Source organism: Oncorhynchus keta, chromosome 18 (genome assembly GCF_023373465.1).
Source record: "Oncorhynchus keta strain PuntledgeMale-10-30-2019 chromosome 18, Oket_V2, whole genome shotgun sequence".
NCBI classification, from domain to species: Eukaryota; Metazoa; Chordata; class Actinopteri; order Salmoniformes; family Salmonidae; genus Oncorhynchus; species Oncorhynchus keta.
In genome coordinates, this window is record NC_068438.1 from 6,090,431 (window position 1) to 6,109,557 (window position 19,127).

Consider the following 19,127-nt stretch of genomic DNA (forward strand, 5'->3'; position numbering starts at 1 on the left):
GTTGACTGGGTCAAGGCCATTGCTACCCAGGCTCATAGAGCCTACACACCTGACAAAATAAACTGGCCATATCCTGTCTCCACTCCCCAGTCCTGCTCCACCCACCTGATACCCTGAACCACAGTCATAATCCAGCACCTGGGAGAGAGGAGGGTTTGGGGTTACGGGGGGTGAGAGAGAATGGAAGGGTTGAGGGATGGGTTAGGTGGAGGCAGGGGGCAGGAGGGAGGGAGGGAGTGAGTAGTCTTGGCTAGGGGTGAGACGGGTGATAAGGGAATGGGCTGAGAGGGGGGAGAGGGGAGGGTGGGATGAGGAATGGGTCAGGGGGTGAAGGATGGGTTGGGTGGTGAGAGAAGATTTGTGAGGGATGGGTTGGGGGGGAGGGTGGCTTAGAAGGGAGTTAGGGGAGTTCGGGCAAAAGGAGGGGTTAGGGAGGATACAGACCCTCTGTGGAGCAAAGGTTATCCTCCTGCCAGTGCATGGCTGACTCATGCTGTGTGTAATTCATGAGATGGTTTTCACTACTTACCTAAACACACATCTACACACACAAACACATTAATGCTCTCTCGCACGCATGCAGACAGACAGATGCACGCACGCGCACACACAGGAGCCCCGTTGGCAGTGTGCTGCTGTTGACAGCTGGTGAGAGGCGATATGTAAGAAGAATCTGGACAGCTCCAGCTGCAGCCAGTGAGCTCTGGACCACGTCCAGCCTCTGACAGGAGGGGAGGAGGGTCGCCCCTCCCCGGGATGGAGCAAAGCGGCTGTGGGTTTCACACTGTTCACCTCCCAATACTTCACAAGCAGTGTGAGCCGATCCATCTGGAGGAGGGGAAGGGGGGGGTAGTTCCTTTCAACACACAGGAATGCGGGATCGAGAAAGCTGTTGAGTTGGTTTGACCCCCACATTCACGACGTGAGGAATGACCCGTTGCCGAGCACACTGACTGCTGCGAGCTCAGAGGTGCAGTAGCTCTCTGCGTAACATCTGGCGATCAGAAACACATGTGGGCTGCATCACAGGCCGGGTGTGAATTGACAAGGTGGTGCAGTGGTTTTGCCAGTAAGGGATGTGGATCTGCCCCATGAATAGCCTTCTCCTCAAGCCCTTCTAACACAGGCCTGTGTGTCTCATTGGGACTATATAGGTACTCGAGGCCTACAGCCAAATCTGGCTTCCAAATCTGGGGCCACTGGCTTCCTTCCTTGGCTCAAATGTCTATCTAGGGGTCAATTTGTGATTGAAAGAGATTCTGACCAATGAAAGGATTTCACCGTCCCCTTCTGCTCTCCCCTTGTCTTCGTGCATAGACTCAGAGCAATAGGCCCGCAGAACACTAGCAGAGGAGGAACAAGGAAATGTGGTTGATTTTCAAAACCCAATCATGTGACAGAGGTGCTGCTTGGTTTGTTTATTACAGGTATCATCACGTTTTCAGACAATGTCAAACATTTTACAGACTGTTGTTTAAATGCTTCCATTTAAATAGAGGGAAAAGCAAAACGCTGGAAAGATACTCAAAATACTCAACTCATAACAGGAGAACACCTGCAAAGCCCTCGTCCAAAAGGCACTGGAAATCAACTGCTTTAACATTAGCCGTTCTTCAAAACAATAAAACATGCACACCTCCAGCAAAGACATCTGTGTTCGACGATGACATTGTGTTCTTGTTACACGATTCAGTAGAATACAATACACAGAGCCTTGATATGTGGCATTTCTTGAGCTTATGACTGCGTCATTACAACACTGTGTTTTTGTATGTGTAGTACACCAAAAGCCACCATAACTTGCTGTACCAAAGCTACTATAAGGGCCGCAGGTTTTAGGTGTATTACGGTACTGTACATGTGGCTTTGTAGAGAGCAGATGTCTTAAATATTTTCAAGGTTAAATACACCATATGTGGTTGCTATTTAAATACCTAATGTGACTCGTTAAGTTAGATTGACCATTTAATGGAATTACTTTGATGACAACGGTTTTCTGAATTTTCTTCATCTCTGCAAAGGAAATGTACAACAAAAAGTTATCTTTAAATAATAATGATAGTAGTACATTCAAACAATAGCATAATAATTCCTCTGTATTATTGTTGTGGTTTAAAAAAAATATATCTCATGACGGGACGATTCATGTCTGTCTGTCTGCGAAAAATCCATATCTATTCAGTCTGCGAGGAGTGTCCGTCAACGTCTCTCTTGATGAGAGGTCAGTGGCTGTCCGTTGGCCCAGACAAGTTAGCCGAGTTAGTTTGAGGATGATGTCAACTGATGCAAAGGCTATATGTGTCATCCTCCTCATATGGGCCACATGACAGCTTTCTCTGAACTATAAGCCACTCTTGATATCCAACCGTACAGATAGTATACTCTGGCACTGATATCTTCATCTCTTCCCCTTCCACTCCACTGATTGAGTGCGTCTCCTTTACAGATTGATGCTGGAAGGAGGTGAGCGACACACTAAGCACGGAGAGACACAGACACAGACACGTTACAGACACGTAGAGGGCTGGCGAGGGAGCACTGAACAAGCACAGGGCTGTCAGCGAGTGGAGTGCTATTGAAGGAGAGGAGGTGGGGCTAATGGGAGGATTCTCTTCTCCTCTACTCCTGGCTGTCGTTCCCCTCTTCTCCTGTCAGCAGCATCCTCTTCACCTACCGGGATGTGGAAGACTGCTTTGTTATTTCTCTCCCTCTCTGTCGTTCCCTCTGTCTTCTCTTCATACTCTCACTGTGTGGTACTTCTGAAGCACTGCACTGCGTGTCCTAAGGGGGCTCCTCTGTCTCTGTTTTTCCCCTCTCTCTCTCTCTCTCTCTCTCTCTCTCTCTCTCTCTCTTCTCTCTCATCTCTCTTTCTACTCCTCTTTATTTCCACTACCGACAGCTGTGGCCCTCCGACACTATGCACTTCTTAGAAAGCACTTGTTCCTGCTGGATTGGGTTCTACATTCCCGTCTCTTCTCTTCCTGCCTCATCCATCTCTCCGGTCCCCCGCTAGTACTAGGTATTTGCATCCCTCCGCCACAAGATCCAGGTCCTCTTGTTTCACGTGGTCCTGCTGGGCTGGGTTCCGTCCTTGCCCTCTGTCTTTACGCCATCAATCTCTCCTTCCATCTCTCTCCTCCCTCCCTCTCTTGTGTTTCCCGTCACCGGCATCCACAGCCCTCCACCACCATGTCCTGGTAGTTTTTGAGCACCACACGGTCCTGCGGGTCCAGGTAGAGCATGGCGATGGGGCTGAGGGCGGTGGGCACGCAGCAGGCCCGCGGCACGGCTCCGTTCACCGAGTTCACCAGCGTCTGCACCATGGCGTGGCTGGATGAGTTCATGTGGTCGGCGAGCGGGAAGCGACACTCCCCCAGGCAGAAGAAGGCGTCGTAGCCGCTAGGCGCCACGATCCACTTGTTCCAGCCCACGTCTTTGAAGTCCACGTAGAGCGGGTGGCGGCGGCAGCGGGTGCGGGACAGACGCTTCAGCTTTGCTGCGCGGCCACCATTACGCTTCACTCTTCCACCCTCGTCCCAGCTACCGCCCCAGCCAGGGCTGGCACTCCGGTCCCTGTCCCTCTCCCTGTCCTTGTTTCTGTCCCTTCCCCGGTTGCTGCTGCTACTCCTGCCCCTTTCTCTGGCCCCCTTCCTCCCCCTCATCCTCTGGGCAGTGCCAGAGGTTCGCCGGACATGGGCGGCTAGTGCCTCCCCACGCCCGTCATGGCTGTAAGTAACCAGCAGGGGTCTCTCTCGTGCCCAGCTGTGTTCGTCCTGTCCCAGAGATCTGCGCACCCTCAGATGTCCCACTCTTCGTCCTTCCTCCCCAGTGGAAGGTGGTAGAGCATCATGGTCAGGGGGGGTGAGGAGGGTGGTGTTACCCAAAGGGGTCACCTCCAGGAGGAAGGCCAGGCTCCCAGTCTGAGCGTGGGCCCCCAGGAAGAGTTCAGTGCTGAGGCTGAATGCCTCCCAGGAGACAGCTGGCTTGGTGTTGGGGGCCCGTGTGAGGACCCGTGACTCCAGGAGAGTGGGCTCAGACTCAGAGTCCCCAGGGCTTCCAGAGAGGAACAGGCTGACCCTGTGGGCCCCAGGGCCCGGGCTGGCCCCACCACCCCGAAAGAAACGTAGCTCTGCAGACACCACACGCTCATCCTGGGGGATGGACGACACGTTGAAGGAGATGGGGACCCTGTTGTTGCTCGCTGTGGTCTGCCTCTTTTCAAGGGGGAGTGAGGGACTGGTAGACTCTGAGAGAGGGAGGGAGGGAGGGAGGGAGGGAGGGAGGGGGAGAGGGGGAGAGAGAGAGAGGTTAAGATAGTTCAGAGAAGAAGGTTCAATTTGTAAAACAAAACTGATGTTCTCTGCAGTTCCATGGAGGTCTCTCTTGTAGGATTTCCTATATCAAACATTGTAATCTCACAATGTCGAATACAAGGTAAATTGACCTGTCAACCCTTAACTTTAAATGTCAAACACATTCAGTGCCATAAACAGCTAGATAAGCTTTTCATTGCACACACTAACATCAGAATAGGACCTCCACTTGTTGCTGGTTAGCTTGTGACTGTTATGGAAACATCCACGTTATCAAATGGAAAATAGAGGGTCTGACTTTGGAGCCTACTGACTGCCAAGGTGGAGTCATAACAGAAACAGACTGGGTATCACAGCCCTGTCGCCATCAATGCCATCTAACCCGGACTGAAACTACAAATGGGATGTGTAGAACAGTGTCCATTAAAAAACGTGTTGTGGAACTGATCCCAATCAGTGGCAGGACAAGGTAGAACAGCGTTGCAAACTATCCACACAGAGCCTCAGATTAGGAGTGCTGATCCAGGATCTGTCCATATGATCTTATTCATTATGATCTTAAAGGCTAAACTAATCTCAGACGCTTTGGGGATATTGGGCCCAGACCACATGTGTAATGTTACCTGTGTGGTGGAAGCTGCGCACGGTGTTGGCCTCCTGGACATGCTGGCTGGGATAGCTGAAGTGTGGATCCTGGACTAGGTGGTACTGCTGGGAGTGGAAGCGATAGAGGTCCACTATGTACTGTGGGACGGGGGCACCTGGCCGGGGGTTGGGGTGGGACTGCAGGCCCAGGCGGCTCAGCAGCAGGTTCTGGATGGTCTGGGCCAGGCTAGGGTCCAGGGGGGTTGGTGATGACGATAACAACGACGACACACTACCATCGGGCTCGGTGGCTCCGCCCTGGCGACCAGACAAGGCTTGAGGTAGCAGCAGGACCATCAGGACCAAGAGGTTAGCAGGGAACATGGTGGATCTGCATGAAGGGAGAGAGGGGGAGGAGTGGGGGAGGAGAGGAGTGAAGTTAGGGTTTATTTCAGGGAGAAGAGGAAACGGAACGCTTAAGTCGTTCACTTCTTGACGCTTCCAGTGGTGCGCTTTAAAGTCCCACGTTGTTCATTGAAATTCCTATACCATATGTTTAACGTCTTTCAGTAAATTGGAGTGTGGGGGTTTGAAACACCACTACTCATAGCTTAAATCCTCCGAGAGAACGTTTTATGACATTCGGGATATGTCATTAGTACTACACTCTTGTGAATGAATTGATGCATCTTGGTGACAAATGTACCTTTTTTTGGGGGTCCGAAAGACAAGTCGGGACACCTGAGAAGAGGCTGAAATACGAGACGCAAATACAGCTCTGTCTGTGCGGAGCTCATCAACTGTGAAACTATTATGTAAGATCCACTAGCGTGCTGGGACCAAAGTTGATCATGTAGCATGTTTGCTCGTGGGTTGGACCCAGTCGATACAATGTTGCAAGTTCGCTAGCGAAAGTTCAAGACAGAGCGAGGCAGAGAGACAGGGACAGAGGGACAGAGGGAGAGGGAGAGGGAGAGGGAGAGGGAGAGAGAGAGAGAGAGAGAGAGAGAAAGAGAGAGAGAAAGAGAGAGAGAGAGAGAGAGAGAGAGAGAGAGGCCTTAAAACGAACCCCAATCGACTTTCACTGGCCTTAAAACCGTGACAGGGAGGTGGGGGTGTTCGTTTCATTTGGCGTCATCTTTTATTTCAAATTCATATTTACCACTGTAGCAGTACAAAACGTGCTGTTTAAACAAATGCAGTAAGTCTGGCGCGACATCAAGAAATGTACTGCTGGAGTCCATGTGAAGTTGTTTGCTGGATACACATGGCTGTAAAAACAGCACCACTTTGTTTTCCTTAATGTTCATGTATTGCTATGTGTTGCCAAGGCCCCATCTCCTAGGAAACTCAAGCACAGGGGGATAACAGTGATTAAGCAGCGGATATATTCCGTGTGTGCAGTGTGTGTGTGTACATGCGTAGGAGAACCTTAATAGTAGTCCTGCTAAAAACCACCAATGAGCTAAAGCCAGTTGACTTGACTGGAGAATAATAACTAGTGGAGCTACTGTACTTTATATCTCTATTGCTCTAATTTACTTCCCACAGCTTACCTATACAGGAGCTTCAACCAAATAATGAGACCATAGTTGCTAACTGGCCTGTCTGCAGCGCGGGGAAAAAGGCCCAGTGCTGGAGGTCATAGCGTTAACATCCAGCCGGGTTACCACCCAAATGAGTGACTAATTACAAACTACAGGCCTTAATGGCCTTGGGCCCTCTGGAGTCAGGAACTAGAGGTCAGAGTGCGGTGTCTGACCTATCTATTGTTCAAAGTAGGATGAAGTTGGCACTTAACTAGTGAGTCAGTTTGCCGTTAGGATTGGGGGAGGGTAAAGCTGACCCTAGATTTGGTTCAAAGCATTCAAAGTTTGGAGGTTCACGCAGAGACTGAGACCTGGGCTGGGCCATGACTTCTCTCCTCTCAACCGGTCTGCTTTACCATCATCCGACAACGAAAGAAATGACAGTTGTCGTCATTATTCTAAGAGGAAAAGATACGTCTCGATGAATGTAAACGACGTAGAGCTGAACGTCCTAGTTTTCCCTGCAGACTCGAGCGAAGTGTTTTCTAATTCTGCACTCTCCCTATCTCATCTCGGTACTGAGCTGAGAATCGATTAAGTCCGACACAGCTAGATAACTGAGGCATTTATGGCACAACGAACACATAACGACGCCCTAATGACAGCTAATCATGCTATAGTGTCAGAGTAGGGTTTTACAAGAAGTTCACAGGGTGTGTGTGGGTTTGTGTGTGTGTGCGTGTGCGTCTGTGTATGCGTGTGTGTGTGTGTGTGTGCGCGTGCATGTGAGTGTGTGTGCGTGTGTGAGCAAGAACAGACACAGTAATACCCTGGGAAAATAAGCTGTGAGCGTGGGACTCTGCTCACTAGTCATTAACTCAGGCAGCCCCACCCAAAGTAATGTCCTTCTGCCCGATGCCTCTCCACTTGAGGCACCGCTACAGGACAATTAGAGTACGATTAGAGATTAGAGAGCCACAACTGTACAGCCTTTCCCGTGGCGTCCCAAGGCTCGTAAACTAGATTGAGGACCCCCCCCCCTCCCCCTAATGAAGGTTCAAAGGTTACTTGCAGAAGGGGGAGTGGGTGGGTGGGGGGGAGTCAGAGGACACCCTGCCATACATCCATCTAGAGTACGTCCACCATCTATCTCCCTGTGTTTCTCCAGCTAATCTAAACTGGGAGAGAAGCCACTAAACTCCATTTGGCCTCATTATCTGCCATCCTCTCCGTCAAGCCGCCCCCCTCTCCATTCATCCTGGATGGTGACATCCCTGCATTAGCTCCCCCCCCCCCTCTCTCTCCGCTGACATGGGACTAATCAAGTCTTCCGGGGGAGGTGAGGGGTGAGGTGGGGAGAGGGGGTGCTCTCAGACATATTAGATGATGTCTGACCCGGTGCAGACGGTAGAGTGACCCCATGCGCACGAAGACGAGAGATTTGTGTGTGTAATCAGGCAGGGCGGTCTGCTCGCTGGCCCTCTGAACCCACAGATCAAAACAGACCAACAGAAGTGTCTCTCTTTCCCTCTCTCTACGTCTCTTCACGCTCTGTCTTTTAGTCTCTCGTTTTCTTAGTCCACAAGGGGTGATAGAGAGACGAGTTAAAGAGAGAAGTGAAGATAGACAGAGATATACAGAGATATACAGAGATACACAAAGATATACAGATATATACTCTGTATATACGCTCCCCTTCTCTCTCTTTGACTCAGTCTCTCTATCACCACTTGTCCTTTTCCATATCTCTTTCCACTGCCCCCCCCCACCCCCCCTGTGTTCCCTGTCTCTCCATTCTTCTTTATCTGCATGTCTCTCTCTTTCCCAACCTCTGTTTTTCTTTTTCTCCCTATCTTAATTTCTCTCTCCCCTCTCTCCCTTGTGTTGGTCTTTTTCCTAAGCCCTCTAAATGAATGGTGTTTTTGCGGAAGAGTGCTGCCGAGTGTTGCCGGGGCGAGAGGGCCCAGTGTCACCGCAGCCGGCTGATTTATCCGCGGCCGCTGTCTTCGTGTTACGCCTGGTCCCGCCACTTTCCCTTCCTGTTGTTCTTCCCGTGTTTCTTTCCCCCAGATTCCTTCTCTCCCTCTCCCTCCCTCTCTCTCCCTCTCTCTCCCTCTCTCTCCCTCCCTCTCCCTCCCTCTCCCTCTCTCTCTCCCTCCCTCTCCCTCCCTCCCCTCCCCTCCCCCCCTCTCTCTCCCTCTCTCCCTCTCCCTCCCTCCCCTCCCTCTCTCTCCCTCTCCCTCCTCCCTCTCTCTCCCTCTCCCTCTCTCTCTCCCTCTCCCTCCCTCTCTCTCCCTCTCCCTCCCTCCCTCTCCCTCCCTCTCCCTCCCTCCCTCTCCCTCCCTCTCTCTCCCTCTCTCTCCCTCTCCTCTCCCTCTCCCTCTCCCTCTCCCTCTCCCTAACACACACACACACACACACACACACACACACACACACACACACACACACACACACACACACACACACACACACACACACACACACACACACACACACTGGCTGCCCCATGTCATAATGACTGTATGTCGTGGAAATCTTCAACTTACCCACACCAACTTGGGCAAGCTCACGTTACACACATCGCAAGAACGTCGTTTTTTTTCTTCTTTCTAACTTGCTCAACCAGCGCACCCATGTGGACCATTCTCATAATCACCTGAAAGTGACACACCTACACCTAATGCATCTGGAATGTTCCTCACCCCTCTCTATACATTGCTAACACACGACGCAGCTCTCTGATGACCACGGCATTCACTGCTTTATGATTTCATGCATGAGGCTGAAGCTAGGAGGACAAAACATTTTTTTATCTCGAAGCGTGACAGATGAAATCATTAGAATAATATCTGGTTGCCTGCTGGGTGGTTTTTATTAGAGTGTATTATAATTTATTCCAGCTGGGGCGATTAAGAGGCTAATGACGCGGGCGGCCCCAGACTTTCAGCCCGCCTTCCTCAACAAACCTTTACGCGTACGCACCACGCAGACTGAGTGCAAACACGTACATGCCAAGAGGAACAGATGTGTTTTGTGTGTGAATGTGTGTGTGTGTGTGTGTGTGTGTGTGTGTGTGTGTGTGTGTGTGTGATGGACAAAAGCCAATGGATTTGAATGTTTTTTTAAGGCATAGTGCTGGGCATCCATCATGCACACGTACAATCACAACAAAAATATGCTTACACACACACACACACACACACACACACACACACACACACACACACACACACACACACACACACACACACACACACACACACACACACACACACACACACACACACACACACACACACACACACACACACACACACACACACACACACACGAGAATGCAGACAGGGTTAAGATGACAGCAGACGATGAGGCTCCCTAAGGAAAGGTGGAGTAGACCAGACACTTTCCGGCTACTGGGGAACCAACCAACTCTCTCACAACATCGCCAGAATCTGCTACTGCGAGGCACCCGACCGCAAGGCCCTTCAAAGGGTGGTGCGTACGGCCCAGTACATCACTTGGGCCGAGCTCTCTGCCATCCAGCACGTCTTCACCAGGCGGTATCAGAGGAAGACCCCAAAAAATTGTCAAAGACTCCAGCCACCCAAGCCATAGGCTGTTCTCTCTGCTACCACACGGCATGTGGTACCAGTCTGGAACCAACAGGACCCTGGACAACTTCTCCCCCCCGAGCCATGAGACTCCTAAAGAAGACTGCTAAAGAAGACTGCTAAAGAAGACTGCTAAAGAAGACTGCTAAATAGCTAATCAAACTCTCGTGCACTGACTGTTGGCACACTGGACCCACACACTCACACATACTTACACTCACACCTCAACACACACACACACACACACACTACATACGCCCACACACACATGCGTGCTGACACTCTCACACACACACATTTTCACACTCACCACATACACTGCTGCTACTGTCTATTATCTAACCTGTCGCCTAGTCACTTTACCCCTACTGTACCTTACTGTATGTACATAGTAACCTCAATTACCTTGTAGCCCTGCACATCGACTCGGTTCCGGTACATGTTTATTGCGTGTTATTTTGACTCATTATTGTTCTCCATTTTATTCACTGTGTTTCATTCCTCTTGTCACTATTTCTATTCTAATGTTTTTATATAAATGTATCTTTAACTCTGCCTTGTGAGAAAAGGGCCCAGTCAGTAAGCATTTCGCCGTTGGCCTACACCTGTTGTTTGCGAAGCGTGTGACAAATAACATTTGATTTGATTTGGGACATGAGCTACCTGGACCTTTGGAAAGACATTAGACAGACACACAATGTACAGTATAGTAGTCACTACTGCCAGGGCTTTCGTTCCCAGGTACATTCTCACAAGAGTCTATAAGTAGCACATAAGGTGCAGAGCATCAACAAGTCAACTTTGTCTCCATTCTATTTCAACCCGAACTGTAAGTCACCGGAAAGGCGTTTGGCTCTTGTACGTCTTCATCTAATTTCAGCTCGGACATTCACAACTGCATGCCTCCGTTTCACACTCCCCCCTCGCCGTGATCCACACGTTTCCGGCTGCTTCAGACGATCTGAGACCGGCAGCAGGAGGCTACGTTTTGGTGAACAGGGGGCTCGCCGAGGGCCGAACATTGCAGAAGCATTTGGTGGAAACTGTGACATGTCCGACACGTGACATCAGAGAGTTCAAAGACTTCACGCGTCTGGTCGACACAGGACCCGAGGTGGAAAAGACAGAAACAACACTGAAAAGCTGGATTCTCCGTTAACACAGAGGAATAATTCATGCCTTTACGCTCCTACAGAGGAGTCACGTTATGTCTTCTGAAAACATAACAGTCACATTGTTCTCGGACCTTCGGCTTCCAGGCGTTTGATTTAGAGCAACACAGCATGCCAGCCTCTGCGGGCGTGTGAGCATGCGTTTGTTCTCCCTAGAGTGGCTAATGGTTTGAGCAGTGAAGTTCCCGTGTCCAGGCAGAGTTGGCTTGGCAGACATGGACAGTATATGTGTGTGTTTGCGTATGTGTGAGAGAGTGTGTGTTTATGGGTGTGTGTGTGTGTGTGTGTGTGTGTGTGTGTGTGTGTGTGTGTGTGTGTGTGTGTGTGTGTGTGTGTGTGTGTGTGTGTGAGTGTGCAGTACTCACGTCCAGGTGTGGTAAGAGGTGTGCAGAGTCCATGGTTTATCCTTGAGCTCCAGTGTTACGAACCCTCGCCTCTCGCTCCCACTCGGTCGGACAGAATGGACAAAGTAGACTCTTTCCCTCTCTTTCTTCCCCTCTATCTCTGCTTCTCTCTCTCTCAGGTTAGCCTGTGTCTGTGTGTCCTCTGTGAGTGGGCTGTGAATGAGGACGGTGTACTCTCCATGGTTCTCCCCCTGTACTGCTGGGCTCTCCCCCCTCACTCACCCTCTCATCCTGTTGTCAGTTTCAGATAAGCGGCCTCTTAAAACATATCCACCGGCTTTCCCCTGCCTGCCTGACCTCTTCAAACAGGCAACTCCCTCTCTCTGTCGCCGACACTTCCACCTCTGCTCAGACACAGAGAGACAAATATACACACAATTTATCTACTGTATGGACCTGCACAAGACAAATTAGTCTGGAGACTGTTCTGTAACCGGCAAAAAATTCCCTCTGGTCCCCAGCTTCCGAAATGTGTCTCTTTCCCTTCCTCTCTTTCGTTGTCTCTCATTCTCTTTTTGTCTCTCCTCCCCTTTTTCCCTTTTCCTCTCTCTCTCTCTCTCTCTCTCTCTCTCTCTCTCTCTCTCTCTCTTGTGTTATACAGAGAGTCCAGCTGGTAAACTCAGTGTAACTCTAAATGACTTTCCTGGTCATTTGGATCCTCCCTGATGGTGATGTCACTAAGTCAGACCACCCCCACTACCATCAAACACACACACACAAACTCATGGTGGACTGGCTAATTCTTTTCCTTCATTATTTTTACAAACCCACCCACTGATTCTCATGGACACCGTTTTTATTATCAGCTAACATGCTGAGATGATCACAGACAATACAATCTCCATGATCAATTCATGAGTATGTTACTGAATAAGACCAAACATATTCTCTTACCAGACCAAGGTATGAATAGATGACTCATAGGGGAGGATAAAGTCACTACAATTTGGGGGCTGTGATTGGATGGATCGAGCCAAAAAAAGGTACATTGTAATTCCCCGCCGCCTTGTTCAAGCAAGGGGCAATCGTCCTTCCAGCGGCGGCCACCAAATTGGTATTCATCGGGCAGGGCTACGAGGAAACGTCTCTTTAGGATGCATCGTCTCACATATTAGATTTCATCTGGAGATTCACCCCCAAACACACACTCAACCCAACTCCCATCAATTCACCCAGTCTGATGAATTACCCTGGGCCAGAGGGACAACACACACACCTTCCCATCTGTGAGCTCAGACAATTTACAGGACTGCTATCCGCATCATCTGAAAAATTACACTGTAATTATTTGTACTTCACAGCAGTATTTGCTTTGATCATGACGTACAGTATTTTTCATTGTACATCTGGATTGGTGAGGACATTATTATCCAACAAGAGGCCACTAGGAAGCAACATGTGCTGTGACCATAACATGAACCAGTCCAGTCTCTCAGTGAGTAGCCTACTGCATGTACCTTTCAGTGAGTAGGCTACTGTATGTGTAAAGCGAGTATGAGTACCGCTCCCCCCTGATTCAGCTCTTACCAAGGCTCAAACCCAGGACCTCTGCCTTGCAAACACACGTGACCACCCTCCTGAAGTGTCTTACCCAATTGCGCCACCGAAATTACTCCAGGCTGAGGAGTGAGTTTCATAGACTCCCATCTGCTACATATGGAACCTTCAGTTAGAGTAGGCTACTGTAAGGACCCTTCATCACAAGAGCAGTGGTATAACTCCACTTCTGCCCCCAGGTTTCCCGTCCTCTGGAAAAGACGTCCGCTGTCCCACGTTCCCCCCTCCACATTCCGACGGGGGTGGAGGAGCTTTTAAAGTAATACCTCACCGCTCTCTTAACAAGCCGACCGGAGTCTCCCCCCACCACCCCCCGATCCTTTTCCTGTCCACTACACTGACTGGAGTCACATTTGAGGAAGAGGGGACAGAGACTAGGGCCCTTGATCCCTATTTACCCTTCACTTCAAATGGTCACCTATATCATCATGATGGCGTACTTTAGTTTTCAGCACACACACTTTATGTACAAATATTGTACGGTATGAACATTGTTGCCCCTTTGTGTGTGTCTGACATAGGAAAAGTCATCAAAGAAATGGGCCGTACACACAAGGCCTTAATTCTGTTATGGTTTGATGAATTGAACTTCAACACAGCTGACAACCATCCAGAGACATCGCATCCATGTCACTGCTCAATTAATCGCTGAATTAAAGACGTAATGGATTGTAGAGTCAGGTGGGACTGAAAATAGCATAGCCTGGGCGTGAAAGCAGGAAGTGAGGTGAGGAGATGAGCAGTAAAACTGTATTGACGATGGCGTATCTTGGGTCTTAAGTGATCCTTGGCCTCAGCAATAACACAAAGGGCTGAAGTGGAGCTGTTCAGCGTGAGTATAAATGCTTCTCAGGCGATAATGGGAGGATTTACGAGCCACTTTATATCTGTGACAAAGTTCCAAACTCCTTATCTCTTCCCAACTAAACATCTGTTTGTTCAGGTAACCTCATTAAACTGAGAACTGCACACACATGATGCATGACACACGTTCTTTTGATGTCACTCTGTCAGTATATTAGATGGCTGATGGTGTGCTCTAAAGCCTATTGTGCACTGGTATTTCTGTAGCGATATTGCCTGAAAAAAGTTCCATTGAAAATAGGCAACTTGTACGTACAGATGTAAGATACATTTTACATTTACATTTAAGTCATTTAGCAGACGCTCTTATCCAGAGCGACTTACAAATTGGTGCATTCACCTTATGACATCCAGTGGAACAGCCACTTTACAATAGTGCATCTAAATCTTTTAAGGGGGGTGAGAAGGATTACTTTATCCTATCCTAGGTATTCCTTAAAGAGGTGGGGTTTCAGGTGTCTCCGGAAGGTGGTGATTGACTCCGCTGTCCTGGCGTCGTGAGGGAGTTTGTTCCACCATTGGGGAGCCAGAGCAGCGAACAGTTTTGACTGGGCTGAGCGGGAACTGTACTTCCTCAGTGGTAGGGAGGCGAGCAGGCCAGAGGTGGATGAACGCAGTGCCCTTGTTTGGGTGTAGGGCCTGATCAGAGCCTGGAGGTACTGAGGTGCCGTTCCCCTCACAGCTCCGTAGGCAAGCACCATGGTCTTGTAGCGGATGCGAGCTTCAACTGGAAGCCAGTGGAGAGAGTGGAGGAGCGGGGTGACGTGAGAGAACTTGGGAAGGTTGAACACCAGACGGGCTGCGGCGTTCTGGATGAGTTGTAGGGGTTTAATGGCACAGGCAGGGAGCCCAGCCAACAGCGAGTTGCAGTAATCCAGACGGGAGATGACAAGTGCCTGGATTAGGACCTGCGCCGCTTCCTGTGTGAGGCAGGGTCGTACTCTGCGGATGTTGTAGAGCATGAACCTACAGGAACGGGCCACCGCCTTGATGTTAGTTGAGAACGACAGGGTGTCGAAGGCAGCCGATAGGTCTAGAAGGATGAGAGCAGAGGAGAGAGAGTTAGCTTTAGCAGTGCGGAGCGCCTCCGTGATACAGAGAAGAGCAGTCTCAGTTGAATGACTAGTCTTGAAACCTGACTGATTTGGATCAAGAAGGTCATTCTGAGAGAGATAGCGGGAGAGCTGGCCAAGGACGGCACGTTCAAGAGTTTTGGAGAGAAAAGAAAGAAGGGATACTGGTCTGTAGTTGTTGACATCATAAGATCTTAATTTGATCACTCTTTTGTTGCTGAGAATTTTCCTGCACGGCAGGAAATGCAAATGTGTAGCGTATTCGAGGTTTAAAAGGCTTCTAAAGTTTGTCATTTTCACTTTAAAATGTCAGACTTGATTTGCCCAAACAAAAAATGTCAACACTAAAGAAATGTCCATTAATTATAATACACATAATAATTCACATTTCCTGTTGCTGCAAGATAATTTTCCTGCTGTAGCAAACTTTACCAAATGAATATCCTACATCTGTATCTTGTGAAATGTACCTTAATACGGTATTCAAAAATACATTGAAGATCAAATTAAAGTATTCATCTTTAATCGTTTGAAGGAAAGATAATTGGAAGTGCACACAGTTGCTATTAAAATGTTGAGAACAAATGATACTGGGTTTGGCCTCTGAAGGAATGACACTGCGAGAGAAAAAAGTGGAGTGGATGATTTGTGAGTGTTGCGTGCTGGGAAGGACAATTTGATCTTGATGTCCGAGAGTGGACTGCAGTGTGAGGGATGAGGAGGAACAGAGGAAGACTTTCACCAACAGTTCACACGGCCCACAAAACACACACCATGCACAGACTCTCGTGCACACAAACCACACACCAATAGGCACACACTCTCACACGCACATGGTTAGACAAACACATGCTCGCATGGTCAGACAAATGCGCTCACACACAAGGAGCTGATGTGTTGCATTCGCTGGTGATGAATTCCAAAGTGCATTTTTGCAGAGATAAGATTCCATTCTCCTGAGCTCACTGTTTTCAAGACAGAGTAAGGGGAGAGGGAGATGGTGGCAGGAGGGGGTCACTCATGGCAACACCCCTCTGGCCTCCCTCCCCCTCGTTCATTCAGACTCCCCCTCCACCACCACTTCACCGGGAGACTATGAGAGCCAACAGGTTTCCTCTCTGTGTCCTATTGACTGAAACCTTCCTGCAAATGCAGGACAAAACCTGCTGTACCAACACTTTCCTTTCAGGTTATATGATGACTCACTTTTACTTTCTCCCTTACACACACACACCAACGCACAGAAATACGTGCACACACACGTGCATGCGCATGCACACACACACACACACTGACTGTCCGACATCCTGCCCCTTCCTCCCTCAGAAACACATTCCAATTATCATGCAAATGCTGAAGACAAGGTCGTTGAGCAGGCAAACGTGGACCAGGGTGTGTGTTGAAGATTGTGTGGGTGTGTGTATGCGTGTGGGGGAGTGTTTGTCCTTGTTATCAAGACAATCGTTTTATAAATGTGTACGGAGGTTAGAGGAGTGGATGTGAGAGATAAAAAGGGCACATATAAAACTCTCTCTCAACTTGACAGTTCACGCAGCTTTAGTATTCGGATCATAGAGTTCTGATCACGGAATTCCGAATGCGTCGTACATCTACATTTAAATGTGTCATACATCTACATTTAAATGTGTCTACCGTGTCCACAGTGTGGCCGGATTCCCCTTTCCCGCGCTATATTCAAATTGCAGCATATATTCTACAGACGGTGGAATAGGCAGAATATGATAATAACACAACAACAATTGAAGGCAGTTGTTGGCTAATTAGCTGTAACTTCTGTCCCTTGCCAGCTAGCTAGCAAGCAACGCTAAAGATATTGCAAACGGTTTAGCATATCTCTAGACAAAAAAATATATATTCTAAATATTAGCTAGCTGGCTAGCATTTACGAGGCCAGCTCACACGTATTTCTTCCAACACTATACTGAAAAGTTGCCTCTGTCCCAAAACACACGTTTTCTGGAGACTTGTGGGGGAGCGCTGATGTCGTCGCCCACTGTGTGCGCTTTTGGTAGCCAGACAGAGGATAAATCCGCATGCAATGCCTCCTTGAGTACCTCCTGATGTGGTAAGCCAGATCTGAACACAATCAGATCACAAAGTGACTTTTGTGCATCTAGACCCGTCTTTTCAATGCGATCTTCGAGTCACGTGTAAGTGTCAAGTGTAGACACGACCTCTGTGATCCCCATGACCTCTCAGAAGCGTGGCAGTCAGACCGCACTAATTCCACCACAGGGGACTTCCCCACTAGCAGCATCCAAGCTGTCTAGAGCAAGCCAAGATGTTTTATCATCCATCTGGTCAAACTGTCTATGCAACACACACACAAATGACTGCCTGCATAGGACAGTGATCTCTGAGAGGAGTAAAACTTCTCCAAAACCTGTCCACACTCATCAACAATCGTCAGCAAAATATCTCACAGAACATTGAAATAGCAGATAGCTTCTTCATTCAAGGTTATACACAGTTCTGTGTTGCCTTGACGACGACCCCAAAACTATGCCCTGTGTCTGGGGTGACAGGGCTGTGGTACTTCCCCTTCCTGTGTCTACTGTAATACATACAGCTCTGAACCAAGGTCAGCTATTTATGTTTGAGGTATTTTCAGACTTCCAAGATCAACAAACTGCATGTGTGAAGCAGTGCCAGAGAAGAGTGGATGATGAACCATTGATAAAATAGCTGTATACTTTTTAACGCAGGTGCCAACACCACCGTTGAGGCCAGACTATGTCTCCCTTCCTTGGCAAGCTGAGCACACAGTGAGTAGCATTATCAGCAGTGGTGTGTCTAAGAGTATTTTCAGAGTCAGTTTGACTCACCTCATCCGTAGACGTTTTTTTCCCCTCGGTCCTCTGTTCCATTCTCATTTTTAAGGGTAAATGGGATATATTATATATCTATGATAATAATAGTGACACAACAATTGTGAGATAAAAAGATAATATACATTGCAATTACACAAGATTAGTATGTGCTACTTTTATATTTTGTACATTTGGGTGTGCTAGCTTTTATTTTTCTGAAGCATCTCCAGATACACAGTGTGGTCTTTGGCAGACCAGGCTCCGTATACACAAAGCGTCAAAGAGTAGGATCTGTCCATAAAATCCTATTAATTATGATCTAAAAGTCAAAACTCATGCTAGATCAGCATTCCTACTCTGAGACGCTTTGTGGAGACGGGCTCGGGACTATGTAAGCTTCGTCACCCTCCATTTCCATGGTGCCCATGATGTTTGTTCTCACAGACAACATTCAGCAGTCAGTCAGTCATTCCGGCCATCAATGCAATCTCCCCATCTGTTTATCTGTAGTGGGAACGACAAGTACATTAGCCGTAAACATAACTGTCCTTAACAGACAACCAGGGATGAGGAGAGGGATGTTCGCATCTCTGTGTGTTTGTGTTAACTGGTATGTGTATGTCTGTCTGTGTAGCTGTGTGTAACATAATGCATGTTTCTCTCTCTGTGTGTGTGTGAGCACATGTAGAATGCGTGTTTGTGTGTGAGTGCTTGTGTTTGCACAGCCTATGTGCACAATGTGATGCCCATGCCTCAATTCATGGAGTTGTGTGTGCATTTCCTTATAGTATATATTTGAGTAGTGTGTGTGTGTGGAGGGGCTGGAGGAAGGGGGGTCTGTAATAACAGGAAGCTGGTCCTCTGTGTTGATATAAACCTGTCTGTTTGACGGGCCATCTGAAATAAATAAATAAGAGCCCAGAACCCAAACTAGCGGAATGTTCTTTAAAAAAAGAAACTTGAGGGCTCCCTCAAACCCAAACAGGAACACCTGCAACTCGCCCCGAGCCTGGTCCGTTGTCACGACAACCACTCGCATTGTGTGTAAACAGTTTACAGTAGAACAGGGCTGGGAGCAGGGAGAAGAATGTACAGAAGTGGGGGGATTGGGATGAGAGAAAACAGTGTGTGTGTGTGTGTGTGTGAGAGAGAGAGAGAGAGAGAGAAGCACAGGTTGAAGAGTTC

At 48.6% G+C, this 19,127-nt stretch overlaps 1 protein-coding gene across 1 annotated transcript; it reads right to left on the reverse strand.

Moving 5' to 3' along the window:
• Positions 1-1,403: 1,403 nt before the first annotated feature.
• Positions 1,404-12,211, reverse strand: LOC118385997 (bone morphogenetic protein 4-like). Its single transcript, XM_052467302.1, has 3 exons — positions 11,579-12,211; positions 4,937-5,289; positions 1,404-4,246 (listed from the first exon to the last, which is right to left on the reverse strand). Exons 2-3 carry the CDS (start codon positions 5,280-5,282, stop codon positions 3,162-3,164), a joined length of 1,431 nt encoding a protein of 476 aa, XP_052323262.1. The 5' UTR covers positions 5,283-5,289; positions 11,579-12,211; the 3' UTR covers positions 1,404-3,161.
• Between the last annotated feature and the right edge of the window lie 6,916 nt (positions 12,212-19,127).